A 20,610-nucleotide genomic window follows, 5' to 3' on the forward strand; every position below is an offset into this window, starting at 1 on the left:
CAGGCCCCGAGGGTATATGGGTGAACAAAACACTTGGGGATTTCAACAATTGCTCCGGTTTTCGAAGGGATGGTTTGAGGAAACGGGACCAGATCCAGCGCCGGTTCGGGAAGGGTGAGTTCATGTTCCGCATGATCCAGCCGACCCATTCTTTTTGTGAAAAAATAGACTGGCAGTCTCAGGGATATACCTGTGCTACGCCTTTGTTTTTGCCTGTCGAGCATGTACCTGGCGGAGCGTTGTTGTCAAAGACCGCTCCGAACTTTGTCGTCGGCATGAACTGTGGGTACCTCCGCTCCGGTCGCCGGTTCACGACGCGTATCGGCCCCACAGGGGCGGACGCATCGCTTCTGCCTGGAGGCGCAGAGGAGCCACTTGGTCTAGGGGTCACGGTGGCATCTGAATCTAACGGGAGTACGGTTTAAATACGGGACCCAATGGTTCGAATCCCGCCTTTTCTTATTCTTTTCCCCCGATTTAACGTGGGTTATAGGTCATGATCGCTCGAAATATGCAAACCGAAATACGCGCCATAGTCCAACTCCTCATTACGTCTTACAACCTGCTCGATTTTCCTTCATCCATGATGGCGCCGCTCATCATGGCAACTTGCTGAACATCCCGCCCTAGAACCAGCTCCCGCCCGCCCTTGGTAGTCCACCACGCGACACCGATCGTGGCCCTCTCAACGTCCATCTCGCCGCTGACCAGCACCTCCCACAAGCGGTCCTTGACCGGCTGGCGCATGACTGGGTCGGCAATCTCGTTCATCATCTGCGCGGTCAAGGTCAACCAGTCTTCGACGAGGGGCAGAGGCAGGAACGGCAGCGAGTCGATGAGCGTCAGTACGAGTGAGCTCTGCTCCGAGAGGGGCTCCTGTTGCGGTGTCAGGCCCTTCTCGCTTTGCGCAATCGCGTCTTGCGTCAGCGGCAGGGAAGTGGTGCTGGCGCCCAATGCTTTGAAGCGCACCATCTCCAGGAGCGTTTCCGACAGTTGCGGCTCGGCAAGAGAAATTGGGAAAGGCGGAGAGACGATTTGCATGACCGTCTTGAAGGCGACGCGGAATTGCCGTGTCGAAATCTGGGAAGGGAAAGAGGTGAAAAGAGCATCAATGTAAAACGGCACAAGCTTGATTGTCAAGGGGCTGTTGTGTGGGCAGGACAGGACAGAGAGAACGGCACTGTGGGCCGCTTCGAAAAGCTCAACCATGGTCGCTGTCAACGCGCCGGTGTGGGTGAGATATGCCGTTGCTGGCTGGACAATGAGAGTATCGCAAGCCTCGGTGGGCATGTGAAGAGGCAGGTGCTCTGACACGTTCATGTAGAAGAGGTCCAAAGTCCGGTCCAGGGGGTTGGGAGGCACCGCTCCGGCATGGGGGGGTTTGGTCTCTGATAGGAAAGCAACACAGGCGTCCCCGAATCGCGCCAGGATGTCGAGAGAAGTGAGATAGGTGAAGGAGTATGCCTGGAACGTGCTGGCCCCGTGCCTCGAGGAAACAAAGAACAGATTCCGCAGGATGTGTAGTGACTTAGTGGCGACCTGAGAAGCCATAGCGTCGTTCCTCATGCGAGGGTCAAGCAGCGTGCGCCCGACAACGGCCTGCAAAACAGAAACTGTTGCGTACATCGTCTTCTTCAACGTCCCCCACAGGATTGGCCATGTGCCCTCCAGCGTGTTGTACTCCAACCGTGCCGTTTCATCGGCGGCATCGACTGTGGACAGCGGGTTTCTTTGCCATTGCTGCAACAATTTGTGGGAAAACTCAAGCAAAGAATCTTGCGCTGAAAGGACAGCTGCCGAGTCCGTCGCATTTGTGACGGCAAAGGCAGCCAGCTTGGACAGCGGCCCCATGCCGCCCATCAGAGGTTTGCTCTCAACGGTCTGTAATAGTTGGAACGACGGGGAGTTTGAAGGCCATTCAACGGTTTGGCCGTGCTGTCCGACGTCCTTCCGGATATCATCAAGAAACCGACCATCCTGGAAGCCGTCCTCTCCGGTTATTGCCAGCACGGCGATTGGCAGAAGGGCGTTGGAGTTGATCGTGCTCTGGTGGAAATCGGAGAGATACGGAAAGACGTAGTTGAGAGCGAGCACGATCGACGCCGAAGCAAACGACCCGTCCTGGCGCTCCAACGCGAGGTTCGCAGCCGTGACGACAGCCGCTTCCAGTGTGTTTCGCAGGCCTCTCGATAGCGACTGTTTATCGTTCCCTTCCATGCCCATCAGGATGCCCGTCAAGACCAGCAGATGCTGCCACCTGTTGGACCGATCGTCCGCGCCCTTGGCGACGGCCTTGACCCAGGTGTCGCTGCTGAGCCCGCCGCCCTGCTTCGGCCCATGTATGGTTTTGGCGTTGTCCAGCTCATTCTGTCGCACCCTTATCGCGGCGCTGTTGTACACGGAGATGATGCGCAGGCTCGTCCGCAGCCCGTCGCGACGGTGCCAGATGGCCGGCGCAATCAGGAGTTGCGAGGTGAGGACGCCGAGGTTGAGTGGGTTCGAGAGGGACGTCAAGAGGTTCACCGTCGAGCCGACGATTTGATCCGTCTTGCGGTCATCGTGGACGTTTTGGTACAGTTGCAAGACTGTGTTGAGGAGTCTGTCGGCCGGCATCGTGCGCTATGGGTGCATCGGTTATCGAGGGGAGGTGAGTGCCCGTCGTCGGGAAATCAATCGTTTGTAGGACGGCGGCGGAGAGATGTCAGTCGTGTTGCTGTTGCTGTTGCGGTGGTGGCTGTGGCCGGCGCCGGTGGCAGGACGTCGGGCGCGGGTGTTTTTGCCGAGGCAACTGAATGCGCCTAAAGCCACGCCTCGAGCTTTCCCCGAAGCTGCGTCATCCCTGCACACCCTCCAAATGCACCTGAAGATCGTCCACCCGACCCCCCGGCACCACCTTCACCGCAATCGCAACCTCGAAAGCCCCGACCTCAGCAGCAACCCGTCGACCCTCCAGTCTCGGGTCGCCAGAAGCCGCCGAAATGTCGCAGAGGGCGCGCGACTACCCGCCGGCCAACTACAAGACGCCCTCGTTCCCCAGCATCAACTGGCAGCTGAGGGACTTGACGGACGACCACCGCTGGAGCCTCTTCTACATCGACGACATCTGGCGCTTCACCGTACTATGGACCACCATCATCTACGCCGTCGTGCACCTCGGAGCAGCGGCAATCACGATCGCGATGCATACCAACAAGAGGGGTTCGCTGACGTACATCTGGGCGGTGCCGCTGTTGTACCTCATCGTGTCCGGCGTGCAGGCGTTGGTAGCGGGCAGCGTCGTTGGGCTCATGTAGGTTACCTCTGCATCACAATCGCGAGGCGGTAGAAGCTGACTTGCGGATGTCTCACAGCCTAGCCGCGGTCTATAACGCCGGTTTCTTCGCCATGTCGACATGGATCCCTCTCCTCTGGGGCATCATCAACGTCTTGGTCCTCATCATCGCGTCCTTCACCATCCAAGGCGGCCTGTGAACAATACGCACAAGCGACAAGAAGAACAGATATTACTACATAGTGGAGCTATAATTGATGTTGGTCGATAACGCCGGCGTCGACCCGTTGGTTGGCTGCGACGGCACGATCTTCTTGATCACCCGCGCCGGGTTGCCAACCACGCACACATAATCTGGCACATCCTTGGTCACGACACTCCCTGCGCCGACGGTCACGCCCTTTCCGATGGTGACGCCGGGGAGCACGACGACATTGCCGCCGAACCAGCAGTCCTCCCCGATGGTGATGGGCTTGCCCGACTCCGGCCCACGGGTGCCGTTGCGGAGAGTGGGATCCAGCGGGTGTGTCCCGCTGTAGAATGAGCAGTTGGGGCCGATGATGGTGCGCGAGCCCACCGTGATGAGGCAGGTGTCTATCCATGTGCTGTTGGAGTTGACATAGACGTTGTCCCCGAGCCTGCGAGGCGGTGAGACGGCAAGCTTCAGCGGTGGTTTGCGAATAAAGTCACATACCTTACGTTGTATCCGTAGTCCACCTTTATCGGGGTGTCAATCCACGGGTAGTCCTCGAGGAGGGCATCGTCCTCGTCCCGGCGGAGACGCGGTGGAGGAAGAGGGATGCTGTCCCCATTGATACTGGGATTTGAGTTAGACCCATAGCTTCCAAAAGGGTAACCAAGCCCGAGTGACGGGGAAAGTTGAACAGTGCCCGGGAAATAAGACACGGCAAGGCGCAGGCTCACTCTTTCCACATTCCGATCAGTGTGCGGCGGCTCACGTCACCGGCGTTGTTGAGCTTGTCGGATGCCAACCTGCACCGTTTCCGATCCGCGATTAGATCCGGGGTGAAGGCCCAATAGAGCTCGCCCTCTCTCATCCGCCTCCGGTTCTCTTCCTTGTTGATTGAGCGGATATCCATGGCTTGTTTGTGCATTTGAGTATCCTCTCGTCCTCTGTGGCTTGGCGGGAATGAAAACTTGTCGGTGTATGGACTGATTGTGTAAGAAACAAGCAGCGACGTGTTCCCCTCCCTCAACGCGAAGGAGCGGCTGGAGCACCCAAGACTTTTTGTAAACGATAGGCCCAATGGAATGAAGTATAGTACGGTGGTGTATAGAGATCTCGGATGTCACTTGCCGGCCGCTCTTGAGCTAGTAGTTTATTTTACCTCTACCCCGACGAAACGGCATCAAGTGACCAATGGACTAAGAAGGAGGAATCGGTGAACCCGAAGGCCCCCCGAGATAAAAAAGGGGACCGCCAGTCGTAACCACCTTGTGTGCCCCCAGTAAGAGGTCCCAAAGCGCATCGAGACCGCGGCGGGGGATCCACGCACTTGCGTCACCCACCCCTAACTCGGCCCGCGCTCGCGCTTGGCCTGCCTTACCCGCGTCAACTGCCCCCCAAATCCTATGCTCTCTCATGGCCAAACAGGTCCCTCCCCTCCACTGGGCAGCCTCCTTTGCTCCACGGTGAAGAGTGACACATTTCGCCTGGGCTGAAGTGGGGGCCAGGGACAGTCGGCCCCTCCGCAACTGAACCACATTCTTTTTCTCTCTTTCCTCTCTTGAACTCCATCCACCAGTCCACGTAGCCACGCTTAGCAGCCACACGTTGGAACCGAGGATTACCACAGAGCGCGCTCCAACGGGACTGCGATCCATTTACAGGGAACACACGCCTCTCGCCGCCCATCCCGTGTGCCGCCCCGAGTTCGACGGTCGATTACTCACTGCCCAACAAAACACACGCTATGGTCTGGAGCATAACGGGGGTTTGTCAACTGGCAGGTTTCTAAAATCCAAAAGTCTGTGCAACGGTTGCATGGTTATGACGACGTGCACTCGGGAGCTAAGAGCCGCCACACCTTTCGCCAGTCCCTGCTAGTTGTCCTCTGGAGGCTCTTCTGCACTCCCCGTTCGCGTCCCGCGGCCCCCCCTGTGTTTCTGAGTTGCCAAAACGGCATACAACATCGGATCAAACCCAATCACCATGTCGAGCTTCCGTCGGGTGTAAGTCCCCCTTCCCTCCCCTTCCCTCCCTTGGCTCCCGGCTCCGCCAGATGCCGCTCGATCTCCGTCATTTCTCCGTTCCCCAGCTAGCCCCTCCCCTGTGCCGAAGCTTCTTGAGCCGAGCACCTGTTCCCTCCTCGTGCCCCTCAACACCAAGACCCCACCATCGCGATGTCCTCACGCAGGCCCATGAACCCCCTTTACGCGGAGCCTGCCAAACTCCTGGACCATCGTCACATCTCTGCCCCTTCACCATCACACGCAGACCCCGACTCACCATATCCCGTTCTCACCACGCCCCCCGCGCATCCCTTGCCAGTAACTGACCACCCTCGCAGCGATGCCCGCCCCTCGGATCCTCCCGTCCCGGGAAAGGAATACTACCCCCACCAGCGCAAATCCCTGGCCGGCATCGCCCTCCGCGCCTTCCTCCTCGGCGCAGCCCACCTGACAGGCCTCATTTCCACCACCCTCCTCCTGACCTACACCGCATCCCCCCTCTGGCGCCTGCCCTTCTTCCTCGCCTCCCTCTCCCTCTTCCACTTCCTCGAGTTCTGGACCACGGCCGCCTACAACACGCCCCAGGCCACCGTCCACTCCTTCCTCCTCACGGCGAACTGGCCCGCCTACGCCATCGCCCACGCCACCGCCTTTGCCGAGTGTCTCCTCGAGAACCTCGTCTTTCCGGACTCCGTCTGGGCCCCCTTCGGCCTCCGGCCCGTGTTCCTGGTCGCCGGCCTGTCACTCGTCGTCGTGGGGCAGGCGGTGCGCTCGCTGGCCATGGTCACGGCCGGGGAGAGCTTCAACCACACCATCCAGCATTACAAGGCCGAGTCGCACGCGCTGGTGACGACCGGCATCTACGGCTGGTTCCGCCATCCTTCCTATTTTGGCTTCTTCTGGTGGGCCATCGGGACGCAGCTGGTCATGGGCAATCTGATCTCCCTCTTTGCCTACGCCGGCGTCTTGTGGTACTTCTTTTCCACGAGAATACGCCACGAGGAGGAGCTGCTGGTGAGGTTCTTTGGCCAGGACTACGACAACTACCGCAAGCGTGTTGGGACCAAGATACCCTTCTGTGGGTAGTAAGCGCAGGGGTTACCTTGCATGGTGAGCAACGTGTACGATTAAACAAATGATGCGCCGGACAGCGCCGTTATTATTTTCTCCAAGGCTCGAGATAGATATGTTAAGATACCAGGCTACGCCCTGCCTTTCCAGAGTGCTCTACTCAAGCGCTCTTCGACCAAGCCATCTGCCTGCTCACGCTGCCATACTTGGCTTGCCATGCGTAGAAGTACATTAGCGCAGCAAACGGCTGCCCGAGAATTGTGAATGAAACCCAGAAAATGCAGTTGCCAATCATCCGGCCCGTCGGGGATTGCATCTTCTCCAAAGGAGCGGTAAGGGCAATAAGCGGGAGTTGGAAAAACATGCCGGCGAACGCAACGCCTGAAGATTGTTAGTCTCTGATGCGTGGCACATGTAGATGATGGCTTACCAATGATGTTATGAGTGGGAATTCCGACGAGCACCTCGTGGAGTACGGCGGAGGCAAAGAAGACGGCCAGCTGGGCGGCTCTGGGACTCCATCCTCGACCGATCAAGGGCGAGTAGACGTGGCGCTTAAAGTACTGGTAGACGGGCTTGTTCCACAGACGCCAGTATGCACCCAAGCTTTCGCTGTTCCACCAATCTTCGTAGAAGCATCGGTCACCGAACCGTGTTACTTCGGCCAGGGCGTTGAGGAATGACTGGAAGAGAGCGAAGAACCCGGCCAGCCAGATAACCAAAGAAATGGTTGAGAGCTTCATCAGCCGCTCGAGAATCTTGGGGACGTCCAGGGATGCAATCTTGTCGAGGGAGTTGATGAGGACAGGGGTGGCGTACTGGGCACTGGCGAACCAGATAAAGACGCCCAGGCCAAAGACCTCTGCCATGCGTTTGGCGACAAACACCCATCTGATCTTGTCCGTCCTTGGGTACGCAGGCTGGTAGACCAGTGTCGGTGCCCACCAGAAATAGGCCAGGTTGTGCATTGCAATGTTCTGGGGATAGGGGCACTGCTGGTAGATCTCCGGCATGGCTGCCAGCTCGCCCTTGACGGGATGCAAGTATGCATGTCGCAGGTCTCGGTTCGTAAAGGCGTATGATGCTGTCTTGAGCCAGACAATGATGGCGTGAAGCTCCGTCAGGGTACCGATCAGAGGATGATGAATGTGGAAGTACACAACATAGGATGTGACCGCCAGGGCAAGAGTGATATTGGCGGCATGTATCCAAGCAATGACCTTCCACGTAGAGTTGAACTGGGAGCGTTGATCATTTGTTGGGCTGGCTGCTCCATCCTTGGACTTGGCCCGTAGGCCCCTAGCTTGTTGGGCGGCAGCCAGTTCTATGAGGTAGGCAGCGAACAGATGGCAGGGAATGAGCAGGTATAAGCCCAAGCCGAGTGCAATATCTTGCCGACGGAAATCGTGGCAGTGAACACAGATCAAGACTCCATACTACGAAAGGGTTAGTGACAGGGAGACCACTTGCAGGGTTGCCGCGGCGGCCTACTTTTTGAATGTTCTCCATCATCAGACGAAGATTACCGACAACTGCACACAGTTAGCCAGAGTCCTGGCATCACGCGGGCCCGGCGTCGGTTGACATACTTAATACAATTACCATTAGATTCCTGAAGCCGATGAAGCTGGGAGCAGCATTGGAATCATGGCTCAGGGTGGACGGGCGCGACTTGGAGTGGACGGCAGCGACGTGTCTGTATTTTTTCTGGACCGCCCTCCTCAGCTCCTCGGTGGTGGTCTGGTTCTCGGGAGTGGTTGGCTTGGCGGGCTTCGGCAGAGAACTGCCATTGTGTGTGTTACGTAGGGGTGAGGCGATGGTCGAGCTCTCGAGGCTCGTCACCGTAGCCGTATTCATGAAGGGCAAGGTGTCCGAGGAGCAATTGGGTCCTCGACAGGAATGTATGAAAAGGAGAAAAAAAGAGCGTCCGTGGTGGATGACGAGGGGAAAGATGGGTGAAAGTTTAAAAGTGAGGAGGCTCAGGCTGTTAAGGAAAAGCTATGTATGTATATGCAGGAGGGAGAATGGTGGCAGGCGCGATAAGATACGGAGTGTGCGTGTAAACATGCAGGCCTAGGCAAGAAAATACGAAATGACTTTGTAGCCGGTGTTTCCAAGGGACGCCCTCGGTTTGTTGTGAGCTCCCTGAAAGCAGAGAAGCTATTATTGTCTGGATGGCGAGCGCATTGGCCTGGGCTATGCCGTATGAGGGGCAACTGGTGAGGAGAAGGAAAGCAGAAGGGTACGTCAAGATACAGGGGGTGGAGGAGGGGAGGGAAAAACAGGTGGAGGAAGCTAGGCCGACGCCATCAGCCCTTGAAGCGTGGGGATTCGTTCGTTGGCGTTGAGGAATGATGGAATAGGAGGCGTGCTGACGACAAGAATGCAGACGGCGTGCAGCACTGACGGGCCAGTTGCAGAGAGAGACGCGAGTTAAAAGGCAGGGTTCAGAGACAGAAATGCAAGACAGCAAAACAAAAAATAATTGAGGGCGGGAGGGGAGAGCATCGGCCGAGCGAGATGATGGCAGAGCCCCGGGGATTGGAAGGGGTGACCTTGAGAATGTCAGGGTCGTTGAGCTGTCTGATCTGGATTATCGGGCAAGCCAAGCAGAGCCCACCACTTCAAAATCACCTTACTAACGCCACAACGAGGAAAGCGCATGCATGCACGCCAGGGTCGACGCCTACGGCTCCACGGGTAGCAACGGGGATCACCGGTGGCAGCTCTGAATGGTTGAACAGGGGGCTTCGTGGGGCATGGGAGAGGGAAAATGAAGAGGGAGCCGTGGTTTGAACTCAATCACATGTGAAAGTGAAGGGCATGGGAATTTGGCAGGCCAGGCCTGTCCGTAATTAATGGCCACCTCATTTGCACCCGCGTGGATATTTTTGGGCATCGTCGACGGGAGCAAAAAAAGGGAACAGAGTCCGATGTTGGCCCGGATAAGAAACGATAAGGAGCGCCGTGGTGGAGGTGGGTGGTGTGTGCCTCCAACTCCAGCGTGCAGCGTGGTGTAGATGGGTTTCTAGGTCATGTGACCTCGAGAAGGACGGATGGCCTGTGCACGCGTCGCGGTCATTTTCACTGTGATTGGCGATGGGAACCAGCCTCGTGGACCGAAACAATGAGAAGTACTACCACCATCTATACGTCAAGCTGCGACCGAGTTAGCACCTGAAATCTAATTCACCAGCCCAAATTACACAGCACCCGTACTCTAAGTGGTTTTTTTGGACCCCGCTCATGAGAGTCTAAAGATGGCGTATGATCCTCGAGGGGATCACCATGACAGGCGAGGCCCAGGCGGAGACGGGCAGGATGGCGGCTTCGTGAGAGCCCGAGGTCGACGTAAGCTGCACCAGGTCTTCTTATTCTCTTTCGGCTACAACTTGTTGGCGATGGTTTCCTTGGTGGAAGCCCAAGGCCTGAGCTGCAACCCTGTCCTCATCGCCACACTCATCGTCACACTCAACGTCGCCCTCATCTTGAGAACTGAGACACGGACCAGCGAGCATCTAATGGCACATTACTGACATCTCATTTAGGTCCTGTCACTGACTATGGCTCAACTGTGGCCAACTGGATGCGCCACCGCGCGCCGCTGGAAGGGGATGCATACACGGGAGAGGTTGAGAGACCGAGTGCTAGCTTCATCGTCGACGTAAGTTCTCGCAACTGGATCATCGCAGCACATTGTTCTTGTCGCTTTGTCTAACAGAATTCGCAGTTCATACCACCGTCTGCAAGAAGGACAGACCCCGGAGACACCATCCCAGTGAAGCATCTTCACTCATCACTCAACAAGATCAAGCACCCCGTCAATGTTGTCCGATGGACGCCAGAAGGCCGCCGCCTGTTGACCGCCTCTAGCAGCGGAGAGTTCACATTATGGAACGGCACGGGATTCAACTTTGAAACCATTATGCAGGCTCACGACTCTGCCATCAGAGCGCTTGCCTACTCTCACAACGACGACTGGCTCATCTCCGCCGACCACGACGGCAGCGTCAAGTACTGGCAGCCCAACTTCAACAACCTCCAGAGTATCGCAGCGCACAACGACCCGGTCAGGGATCTTGCCTTCAGCCCCAACGACTCCAAGTTCGTGACGGCATGCGACGACTCGACGTTGAAGATTTTTGATTTTGCCGGCGGAGTGGAGGAGTCGATTCTGAAAGGCCACGGCTGGGACGCCAAAAGTTGCGATTGGCATCCGACCAAGGGCTTGCTGGTGTCTGGTTCGAAAGACCACCTGGTCAAACTGTGGGACCCCAGGACCGGCCGGTGCCTGACCACCCTCCACGGCCACAAGAACACCATAACCAAGACCTTGTTCGAGAAGGTCCAAGGTGACTGCCTAGCAACGTCGGCGAGAGACCAGACTGCCCGAGTTTTCGACCTCCGAATGATGCGTGATATCTGTCTGCTCAAGGGGCATGAAAAGGACATCTCGACAATCGCTTGGCACCCGGTCCACTCGAATCTGCTGAGCACTGGCGGCCACGACGGATCCCTGTACCACTACATCCTGGACGAGCCTAACACGCCCGCCGGCCACGCCAGCTCCATGGCGCCGTACGACAGCTCGGATCCCTCGACAACCACGGCGCAGACGATATACCCTGCCCACAAGATCCCCTACGCCCACGACTTTGCCATCTGGTCTCTGGACTGGCACCCCCTCGGCCACATCCTGGCCTCCGGCTCCAACGATCGCATAACGAGATTCTGGTCCCGGAAACGGCCGGGCGATGCCGATGTCTTCCAGGACCGCTACCACGTCGGAGAGGCCGCCGCCGAGGCCAACGGAACCTGGGACCGCCGCGGCGGCCGTCGCCAGCGGCAGGAGGAAGAGGAGCAGGAGATGGAAGACGAGATGGACGGCCTCGTCGACCAGAAGATGCCCCTCAAGCAGCCCACGGTGCCCGGATTCCTGGGCTTCCCAGGCTTGCCTGGACTGCCGGGCCTTTCAATGCCGCAAAGCGGTCCCGGCGGACCTCCTGTGCCGCCTCCACCCATGATCCCCGGCGTCGGCGCCGGCGGCGGAGCCCACCCCCCACCCCTTCCCTTCCCTCTGCCCGGCCTGAACGGCGCGCCGCCGCCGCCCCTCCCCTTGCCCGGTGGCATCGACCCGAGCAACCCGGCAGATCTCGCAAAGATCGCCGAGATGATCCAAAAGGCCGGCGGCACCCTCCCGCCACCACCCCCCGGCGGCTTCGGGCCACCCGGCCTGGTACCGCCGCCAAACTTTGTTCCGCCCCCGGGTTTCCCGCCTATGCCTATCCCGCCGCCGTCCAACGACTACGACCCCAACTACGACGGCGGACGCGGCGGCAGAAGGGCCCCGCTCCCCAGCCAGGAGGAGAGTCTCAAGGCGGAACAGCGCCGGGGCAAATACACCAGAGCGCGATAGGGGCGCGGCGGGAGACGAAGGCGAAGGCGAACGCAAGGGCAAGGGCAAGGGCGAGGCGACGAACAGGGAGGAGTAGGAGGGGGCGGGACCGGGGTTCCATCCCGCCGCCGATGTAATCCTCCGTGTAAATATAATTTGAAGCTGGGCAATGGGTTGATACCCTGGCGTTAGGATGGACACCAAAAAAAAAAAGAAGAAGAGAAAAAGCACAGTCACGCAGGATACACGAGTCGCTCTCCTTCGCCATCACGGTGCGTGGTGTGTGTGTGACGGCAGCCTGTTGCCGACTTCTATTCAGTGGGCCTATCTAATGTACATGTGCATCGTTGCTGGAAGGAAACCCCCTCCGCCTAGTGCTTTCGCCAAAACGCTCTTCTTATGCAAAAATAGACGCGACCATCCTTGTGTTTACTTCTCTCCATTGGCACAGTAGTAGTACAGACATGAAGAAGGAAAACCGCCTCGTCATGCTAGACCTCCGCTATAAAAGACAAAAAAAGGCTCGTAGACCAGAACGAAATGTAATGCCCTGTGCAAGCGGACGCTGCGATCCCAACTCTCTCCCTAGTCCGTCCTGTTATGACCCAATCTAAGGGCTCGGGCTTCGGGACTGCGAACCGCCCTTGCCAAACGCCTTCTGTCTGTCCGCGTATTCCTTGACGACGATGGCGCACGAGGTCTCGGTACACAGTCTCTTGCGGCGCTGCGGCGCAAGCTTGGAGGCGAACTCAAGACCGGCGGCGCGCTCGACGGCCTCCAGGGGCATCTCGAATTCGGAGAGGGGCTTATCGTTGGGGATAGGGGCGTTGGGCATAACGAAGGCGCCGATGGCCACGTTGCCGCCGACCTTGCCGTCCTCCGCGAAAATGACCTTGTAGAAGTGCGTGGGCACGGCGACGTTGGGCGGGTTGCCGATGACCTCGTACTTGGTGTACCACTTTCCATCGACGGGGTCGCGCTTGGGCAGGTAGAGGGGGCCGGTGACGATACGGACGGAGGGGTACCTGGTGGTCAAGCGGCGGCAGAAGTCCTCAAAGTGCGCCCAGTAGTCGCGGTTGAAGCCGTCGCCGACCTGAGGGCACATGTTTGAGAGGTAGAAGGTCTCGTCCATGGCCTTCTGGGACCACTTGCAGTCGGCGGCGGGCACCTGGTGGCCGCGGTCATAGCCGCTGCGGAAGTAGTCCTTGAGCTTGGCCTGGAACTTTTCCGGGACGGCCGCGTCCTCGAGGAAGGCGCTGTGCTTGCGGTCGCCGCCGCGCTGGGCGAGGGAGGCCGGGGTAATGTGCTCGACGACCCAGTGAGGGTTGCGCGTGCGGCGGTCGTAGCTCGAGATGAGGGCGTTGCGGGTCGCAAGATCGGCGACGGGGCCGGGGAAGCCGTATTCGAAGAGGCCGGCTGGGTCTACCGGGCTGCCGGCAACGGGGCCAGGGCCCTGGGGTGCGGCCGCGGGAGAGAGCGGCGCGCTGTTACTGAAGACTTGGGTGCTGGGCACCGGGACGGTAGGGGAGGTTGAAAAGGAGTTCGTGGTTGATGTGGCGGCGGTTGTGGCAGGTTGCTTCTGAGAGCGGAGCGAGTACATGGTCGCTGTGAGTGCAGCGCCGCCTCCCGCGCTTAGAGCTGCGATGAGAGCAAGAGATGTAGTTTTGGACATGGTGGCGGTCTATACCTCGCGGCGCGCGGGCGAGCTTTTTGATGGTTATGGGATTTTTCGTTATGGAAAAGAGTGAGAAGGTGCCAATGTCAGGCGTCTGGCGGTTATGACACGATTCTGACCACGAGAGTAGGCGAGAAGGGCATGTGGTGATGTGGTGTGGTGGGTGTCTCAGTTGTCTTCACGGGACGGGATTTGGAGCTCTCGGGGCTGGAAAATTTTGGGCTACTGCGGCGCCTGGCCCGCGCGGTGATCTCCAGGGACTCGATCGGAAGGGGGTAGCTCAGCTCAGGTGGGCAGCTTCCTTGTCCCGAGCATTTGCCGGGCAGACGCAGCTGGCAGATGCAAGGTGGGGGGCAAAGGATTTTGGGGTGCAGGAGCGTTGGGTTGGGGCTGGCAATGGGGCTGGTACTGCCGTACCAATACTGGGGGCCTTGTCTCGGTGTAATGTGCTCACCGAAGCCAGGTGAGGCCGGGGGAGGGGCGGGAGGCGGATGGAACAGCGGATGACCAAAGGTCCATCTCCGATTCGCGGCTTCGCAGACCCTGCGACAAGAAACTTTTTGTCGACGAGAGATCCCGGTTTGGCACAATATTGAATCGAGACAACAAACAATAACAACAACACCAGGCCGTCTCGATCGCATCCAACAAAAATTCTTTCACGTGTGGTCGTCTCCCTGGCAAGGCGCTTCGGGCGGCATCAATGAGCTGGGCGCACATTCAAGGTTGTCACGGGGCTCTAGGGAGTACGAGGATGCCTAGTTCACCATCCGGGTCCTCAAAGCCAAGCCCTTGTTCAGCCATACATATTAGTGTCCTGTCAACCGCACGCTTGACTCGGCCTTGAACATGGGCGGGGGATCCCCATCAAAGACAGATAACGTGCGTTCTTATACTATTTTGTTTTGTTTTGCTGCGAGCCTCTTTGCGGGATAAACAAACCTGGCCATGGTGTCGTCTCTCGACTCTCTCTCGATGCAGCCGCACATTAGCTACTACACCGGCGAAATAAAGGTGGGTTGCTTTCGGGGAGGGTCAGACGGCAAGCTGCAGGTTGACAGCCAACTAAGGAAGGACAAAGCCAAAATGGAATAACAAGAAAATGCCAGTGAAGATGAAAGGGAAACCGACATTGTCTGGGCCTGAGACTGGCGAGTCTTGAACAGGGGGAGATTCTGAGGACCTTGATGGCCTCGTCCAGGTCATGAATAAGGCCCCGGTCCCCGGCCCATCACGCACAGAAACAACGCAGCGGCTCCGCCAAAAGCGCCAAACTCAGCGCCCCCGAATCCACAAGTGCACGCCGCTGGAAAGCTTAAGGTGCATAGTCTCCCCCACTACGTCTGCAATCCCAGCGCTACACCAATATCACGCTTGGTGTCATCGCCCGCCATCGACATCATTATTTTCCTAGCAACACAACAATCCACTTTAGCCCAACACCAAAGTATTTTCTCCCTACTCCTCGCCCTCCCCGTATTTCCCGATCTACCTGTGACATACATCTCAACGCCTCTCCCGAAACCTACCAAGATATCCTTATACCCTCGTCCAGACTGTCGGATTCCTTGCGTCTCCAACGACCAGCTTTTACCACACACACCTGGGTTTCTTGCGCTGGTACTACGTCAGAGGTCACCCGCTCTTTTGCAGAACGAGAAGCAGCCACACCAGCATTGCTACCCGAATTCCTGGGATTTCCACGAGACCAGAACACCCAATAGAACAAATCCCATACACTAAAACATCGAATTTCCTGCCCGCCCCTTTATGCGCCGCGCACCGAGACTACTACAGGCATCAATTGGAGGAGGCGTCGAGCTGAGCTGCTCATCATGAAGGCGACAGAGGTTGACAACGATACAAGGGGATGGATCATGTGCATTGTGAGCGGAATTGGTGGGTGACCCAAGCATCCGAGGCCGTATCTCAGCCGGCCGACACGATTTTCCGCTGACATTTTGCTCCGTGACAGCCTGCGTCGTCGGCGCTTCCATCATATGCGTTGATTTGATTGTGCGCTATATTCCTGGGAAGCGTAATTTCAGGATACAGGACAGCAATGGCTTCCTGGCCTGTTCGCTGAGCTTGAGCTTCGGTGTTATGGTCAGTTAGTCTCTGGGAGTTCTTTGTAATTCTTTTCGATGAGTGTTGACTGACAGTGTTGGCGCCAACAGCTTTACTCCGCGTTGAATAACATGCTCCCATCCGCGAAACAGTACCTTAAGGAGGATGGTTTCCCGGACCAGTCCTCGGGATTCATCATAATGGCCTGCTTCATTGGGGGCTTTTTCGGCATTCAGGCGATTTCGCGCCTGCTGCACCAGTACATGCCGTCGCACGTCGTCGATTGCGACCACACTCACAACCATAACGAGACCGATGCTCGGTCACGCAGCCAAAGCAGGAAATCCTCGCTCTACACCTCGAGTCGTCGTTCGTCTCGCCGGCCATTTGTTGAAAGGGTGACCAAGAACGGCCACGCTACCGAGTCGACACCTCTCCTCAACGGAGAGATGACGCAAGAGAACGGCGCGCCCCTCATGGCTAAGCGCCATGCCTCGAGAAGCAACCTGAGCGTCCACGCCTCGCAGAATGCTCCGGCTCGTACATCGCGTAGCCGTGGCCCCACGGTGGACAGACGACCGTCCATGGCCCAAGTCCAACAGCGGGTCATGTCCTTCGTCAAAGACACGAAAACCAACTGCGATGAGGAAGGGCCCTGCTTTGGATACACTGACCCCTGTGGTCAGGAATGTTTCAAGCACTTGAACAGCCGCTCAGCGGCCCCTTTGAGGCATGCGACGATGTTGCGAACGAGCTCTGGGCATCTTTACGCCCATAGCCATAATGATTTGGAGGACTTGGAAGAGGGCAGTTCTTCGTGCCACTCACCGGCTAGCGGAAACGTACGAGTTAGCCGAGCAGCGTCGAGGGAGCCTTTGTCAGATCTTAACGACGCGGAGTATGACCATCACGACCACAGCCACGAACACGATCATGACTATGACCATCACGACCACGACCACGACCATGACCATGGCGCTCATAACAATGGTGAGCACATGGATGAGGATCTCGAGGCTCAACACCACCACCACGTCCCCACCAACGCGTTTCTCTCTCTTGGACTGCAGACCTCGATCGCCATTGCCCTTCACAAGTTCCCCGAGGGCTTCATCACCTACGCGACGAATCATGCGAACCCCGCACTGGGCTTCAACGTCTTCATGGCTCTGTTTGTCCACAACATTACCGAAGGATTTGCCATGGCACTGCCGCTGTACATGGCGCTCGGGAGCCGTGCCAAGGCCATGTTCTGGGCCGCGATCTTGGGTGGACTGAGCCAGCCCTTTGGCGCGGGCATCGCCGTGTTGTGGTTCAAGCTCGCAAAGCATACTCATATCACCCCGAACGCCGTCTCGTACGCCTGCATGTTTGCCATTACGGCTGGCATCATGGTGAGCGTCGGTTTGCAGCTGTTCGTTGAGGCACTCAGCTTGAACCACAACCGGAATCTCTGCATCTTCTTCGGGTTCATGGGCATGGCCCTGCTGGGCGTCACTGGCGCCATCGCTTCTACGCATTAATGACATGATATGGCTTCTGCAATCAGCACGTTTGAAAGCAAGCGTCAAACCAACTCATCGGCGTCTGGGATCGTGTTTTGTTTTTTCTACTTTTAGGGGGGCGCTTAATTGGATACGGATCGGCACAGGTTGGGCATATAGAACTTGATACCATTGTACGAGTTTGGAAGGGTTCAACTGTTTAGAACTGGGCGGACGAGTCGTCATTGCGATTTCGCGAGGATTGGGCCGACTCGGTTTGAATGATTGGATTGGTATCCATCGCGAAGCGTCATGCTCGCAAAAACACTATAGATATGGATGGGCCACAACAATGGGACTCGAAAGCATCTTTATTCACTCACAGAGCGGCTAAATGACGATGTGTATGTCTCCCGAGCGCCGCAGCTCCTGCCATGTGCGATTGATATTATGTACATTTGATTCAAAGCAACAACTTTTAGTGACCCCCTATCTCCCAACTTTTGTTGTGGCCTGTGGCCGGGTATCAATACGTCGTTATAAAATCATGCGAATGTTGTCGGGTTTTTTTTGTTTTGTCTTAGGCGGTATTTCCGAGCGCGGGGTCCACGAACTGAGAAAAGTCTTGGTCGATGAGTGCACGCATGGCCGCTTCCTCCTCCTGCCACGTCTGCGGCGGCGTTCCAAAGTCGTCGGCGGCACCGATCCAGAACTCATCGCCCTGGCTCGGATCGCCCCCGACGAAGTCCGTCACGCCAGGGATGATGCCATAAAGGGGCAGCTCGGGCATCTCGCGGTCCTCGCCAAAGGGAGCAGCATCGGGGCTGTCACTGGCGGCGTTGGGATCCGCCAGGCTTAGAATGGCCGCCTCAATCTGGTCCATATGCGGGGCGGTAGTGGAAGCCGTTGGGTGATCTTCAAGGTGGACCTGAAGATCATGATGACGTATGAAGCGCGCGGTGCAGCCTGGCATGGTACAGTGAATGGTGCGTTTGGTGCCGGCAATGTCATCAATGATGTTGGGCGGCTTCTGGTTTGGCAGCGGGCGCTCGAGGCCAAGATGGACGTAACGGATGTGATCCTCGAGGTTCGCCTTGGTGACGAAGCCACCACCGCAGCCCTGCTCGTTCGACCAAACCTCAAGGTCCGCGGAGCCTTTGACATCGACCTCGCCGCAGACGAAGCGGAAGCCCTCGTGTGCCGTGCGGATGTGCACGGTGAGGTTATGTTTCTTGGTGAACTTCTTGTCGCAGCCCTCCCAGGTGCAGGAGATCGTCTTGCGGGCGTCAACCGGGATGCCCGAGTGGCGCATCTCGACATGTCGCTCAAGCTCCCATTGACCGGTGCATTTGAAGTCGCAGAAGATGCAGTTCAGATGCTCCTTGCGGATGTGGGCCTGGAGGAGCGCAAGCGATGTGAAGCCGATCCTAGCCTCATCATCACCACCGCACTCCTCGCACCAGAACTGAGGCTCACTGTGCTCCCGCTTGGTGTGGTTGCGCAGGGCACCCTGGGAGTCGAAGCCGGCGCCGCAGCCGGGCGATGTGCAGGGGTATGCATGGGCACCAAGATGCTCGGACCGGATGTGGCGCTGGAGTGTGTTGTGCTTCCGGAAGCTGAGGTTGCACGGAGGGAAATCTCGGCACCGGAAACGCTCCTGCCCGGCGTGGACGTCCTGATGACGGCGCAGGCGGGTGGCCGTCAGGAAGGACTTGCCGCAGCCGTCATATGTGCAGGTGTAGGCGCGCTCCTGGGTGTGGGAGCCCTTAACATGCTGGCGGAGGTGCTTCTCCTCCCGATAGTCCTTATCACAGCCGGGGTAGGTGCACTTGAAGGGACGGTCGTCCGTGTGGGAACGGAGGTGGGCGGCCAGGCGGGCCGGCCGGTTGAAGGTCTTGTCGCAGTCGGGGTATGTGCAGGGGATCGTCTTGAGGTCCGAGGGAAACTTGCGGGAGCGGGTGGTAAGGGAGGTTTGTCCTGTAAGGACAGAATCTACCTCAGCATTGCCTGTCGAGTCTGAGTTGCTGGCGGTATCGTCATAATCGTCGTCGCTGAGGGCTTCAAGTCTTGTCAGCCAGCTACACCGCTGTAAGATGATAAAGGCCATTTACCAGCAGCTTCGGAGCCTTCCACTTTGGGCCGTTTCAGGTCCGAGGCGGTGGCAGCCTCTAGTGCCTTCCTTTTCGTCATGACGAGAAATTGAGGAAGGGCATTTCTTCCTCGACGATGAAGGAAGTTTCGTCGTCCAGGAAGAGAGCTGTGTGAACTTATTTTTGGCAGAATCCCTGGGCGGTCTGGCGAAATTTTGTGCACTTACCAGCCACACGACGAGGGGCCGGGGGGGACTCGGTCCGGATAAGCTTTGCTGATAAGGCTAGTGTGGACCCACTCGAGAACTGTCAATCGTAGCCTCGTCAATAATTTTTCACGGCTGGACCCAGTCGAGCCGCTTTCGCCTTTCCCCGCGACACCAAACAAACACGCGACGGAGCAGTCCCAACCTTCACCAATCGAACGCTTTCCATTTTCCAGCTATCTTCTCCATCAATTGATAGTTCAAGATGTCTGACTTCGGTGACGATGATGTTGGCGGAGGGTATGTATACGGAGCTCTCCTCTCGCACGCGCGACCCTAACCGTTAGCAGTGACGACACCATGTACGAGGAGGAGGCCGCGGACTACTGGGATCCCGAGGTGCCCGCTGATGACGAAGAGGTTGGAAGAGCCGAGGGCGACGAGGAGGACGCCGACAACGTGGTTGTTTCTGGCGACCCATCCGCCGCAGCAAACTCTGGCAAAGGCAACGAGAAGTCGCACCGCGACAAGAAGATCCCCGACGACCAGCGAACCACGACACCTTACATGACCAAGTACGAGCGTGCCCGCATCCTCGGCACTCGCGCGCTGCAGATCAGGTACGACAGTCCCGCGACACACGTCATCAACGATCACAAAGGCTAATACAAGGGTTTCTGCGTAGCATGAATGCGCCAGTGCTGGTTGACCTGGAAGGTGAGACGGACCCTCTTCAAATCGCGATCAAGGAGCTCCGAGAGAAGAAGATTCCGCTCATCGTGCGCCGGTACATGCCCGACGGATAGTAAGTGCCAGATGCCTCGTAACCATTGTCCACGCTCACCCGTGGATTCTGTATTTGCCGAGCCATGCCCGCTAACTGTACGCGACAGCTACGAGGATTGGACCTGCGAGGAACTTCTCCAGTGAGGAGATTTCTGACTTTCATCATTTCGGGGCAGAGAGACACGCGACTAGATGCAAGGCACTTATACCCATCTCCTATTGTCGTTGCCTGAAGATAGTCAGATCCCGAGCTGAGTCTCAATCCTTTCTCTCTCCTCTTCCGGAACCGCTTCTTTGTTGCGCAGGAAGATTGAGAAGAATGACACCCAAACAAAAGACACCAAAAAGGCAGTGTGCTATACTTTGATTTGC

At 57.5% G+C, this 20,610-nt stretch overlaps 10 protein-coding genes across 10 annotated transcripts; 5 read left to right on the top strand and 5 right to left on the bottom strand.

Moving 5' to 3' along the window:
* Window positions 1-555: 555 nt before the first annotated feature.
* EsH8_IV_000809 (uncharacterized protein) lies at window positions 556-2,613 on the bottom strand (the record flags this gene model as incomplete). The annotated part of the gene is made up of 1 exon (XM_083265699.1): window positions 556-2,613. One exon carries the CDS (start codon window positions 2,611-2,613, stop codon window positions 556-558), a length of 2,058 nt encoding a protein of 685 aa, XP_083124594.1.
* Window positions 2,614-2,978: 365 nt separating this feature from the next.
* On the top strand, window positions 2,979-3,471 carry EsH8_IV_000810 (uncharacterized protein; the record flags this gene model as incomplete). The annotated part of the gene is made up of 2 exons (XM_083265700.1): window positions 2,979-3,289; window positions 3,351-3,471. 2 exons carry the CDS (start codon window positions 2,979-2,981, stop codon window positions 3,469-3,471), a joined length of 432 nt encoding a protein of 143 aa, XP_083124595.1.
* Window positions 3,472-3,506: 35 nt separating this feature from the next.
* EsH8_IV_000811 (trimeric LpxA-like protein) lies at window positions 3,507-4,371 on the bottom strand (the record flags this gene model as incomplete). The annotated part of the gene is made up of 3 exons (XM_083265701.1): window positions 3,507-3,909; window positions 3,966-4,088; window positions 4,196-4,371. 3 exons carry the CDS (start codon window positions 4,369-4,371, stop codon window positions 3,507-3,509), a joined length of 702 nt encoding a protein of 233 aa, XP_083124596.1.
* Window positions 4,372-5,444: 1,073 nt separating this feature from the next.
* Window positions 5,445-6,550, top strand: EsH8_IV_000812 (protein-S-isoprenylcysteine carboxyl O-methyltransferase; the record flags this gene model as incomplete). The annotated part of the gene is made up of 2 exons (XM_083265702.1): window positions 5,445-5,464; window positions 5,803-6,550. 2 exons carry the CDS (start codon window positions 5,445-5,447, stop codon window positions 6,548-6,550), a joined length of 768 nt encoding a protein of 255 aa, XP_083124597.1.
* Window positions 6,551-6,695: 145 nt separating this feature from the next.
* On the bottom strand, window positions 6,696-8,392 carry EsH8_IV_000813 (MBOAT, membrane-bound O-acyltransferase family-domain-containing protein; the record flags this gene model as incomplete). Its single annotated transcript, XM_083265703.1, has 4 exons — window positions 6,696-6,916; window positions 6,966-7,971; window positions 8,027-8,067; window positions 8,125-8,392. The coding sequence occupies 4 exons, from the start codon at window positions 8,390-8,392 to the stop codon at window positions 6,696-6,698; spliced, it is 1,536 nt and encodes a 511-aa protein (XP_083124598.1).
* A 1,403-nt stretch (window positions 8,393-9,795) lies between these two features.
* Window positions 9,796-11,951, top strand: EsH8_IV_000814 (WD40-repeat-containing domain protein; the record flags this gene model as incomplete). Its single annotated transcript, XM_083265704.1, has 3 exons — window positions 9,796-9,886; window positions 10,084-10,199; window positions 10,266-11,951. The coding sequence occupies 3 exons, from the start codon at window positions 9,796-9,798 to the stop codon at window positions 11,949-11,951; spliced, it is 1,893 nt and encodes a 630-aa protein (XP_083124599.1).
* Window positions 11,952-12,540: 589 nt separating this feature from the next.
* On the bottom strand, window positions 12,541-13,602 carry EsH8_IV_000815 (ribonuclease; the record flags this gene model as incomplete). Its single annotated transcript, XM_083265705.1, has 1 exon — window positions 12,541-13,602. The coding sequence occupies one exon, from the start codon at window positions 13,600-13,602 to the stop codon at window positions 12,541-12,543; it is 1,062 nt and encodes a 353-aa protein (XP_083124600.1).
* A 1,838-nt stretch (window positions 13,603-15,440) lies between these two features.
* Window positions 15,441-17,195, top strand: EsH8_IV_000816 (Zn(2+) transporter ZRT3; the record flags this gene model as incomplete). The annotated part of the gene is made up of 3 exons (XM_083265706.1): window positions 15,441-15,504; window positions 15,581-15,711; window positions 15,783-17,195. The coding sequence occupies 3 exons, from the start codon at window positions 15,441-15,443 to the stop codon at window positions 17,193-17,195; spliced, it is 1,608 nt and encodes a 535-aa protein (XP_083124601.1).
* Window positions 17,196-17,736: 541 nt separating this feature from the next.
* On the bottom strand, window positions 17,737-19,346 carry EsH8_IV_000817 (C2H2-type zinc finger protein; the record flags this gene model as incomplete). Its single annotated transcript, XM_083265707.1, has 2 exons — window positions 17,737-19,214; window positions 19,268-19,346. 2 exons carry the CDS (start codon window positions 19,344-19,346, stop codon window positions 17,737-17,739), a joined length of 1,557 nt encoding a protein of 518 aa, XP_083124602.1.
* Window positions 19,347-19,717: 371 nt separating this feature from the next.
* EsH8_IV_000818 (DNA-directed RNA polymerase core subunit RPO26) lies at window positions 19,718-20,382 on the top strand (the record flags this gene model as incomplete). Its single annotated transcript, XM_083265708.1, has 4 exons — window positions 19,718-19,752; window positions 19,803-20,072; window positions 20,138-20,257; window positions 20,346-20,382. 4 exons carry the CDS (start codon window positions 19,718-19,720, stop codon window positions 20,380-20,382), a joined length of 462 nt encoding a protein of 153 aa, XP_083124603.1.
* Window positions 20,383-20,610: the final 228 nt, after the last annotated feature.

The sequence above is a fragment of the Colletotrichum jinshuiense genome, chromosome 4, assembly GCF_051148585.1.
Source record: "Colletotrichum jinshuiense chromosome 4, complete sequence".
NCBI lineage: Eukaryota > Fungi > Ascomycota > Sordariomycetes > Glomerellales > Glomerellaceae > Colletotrichum > Colletotrichum jinshuiense.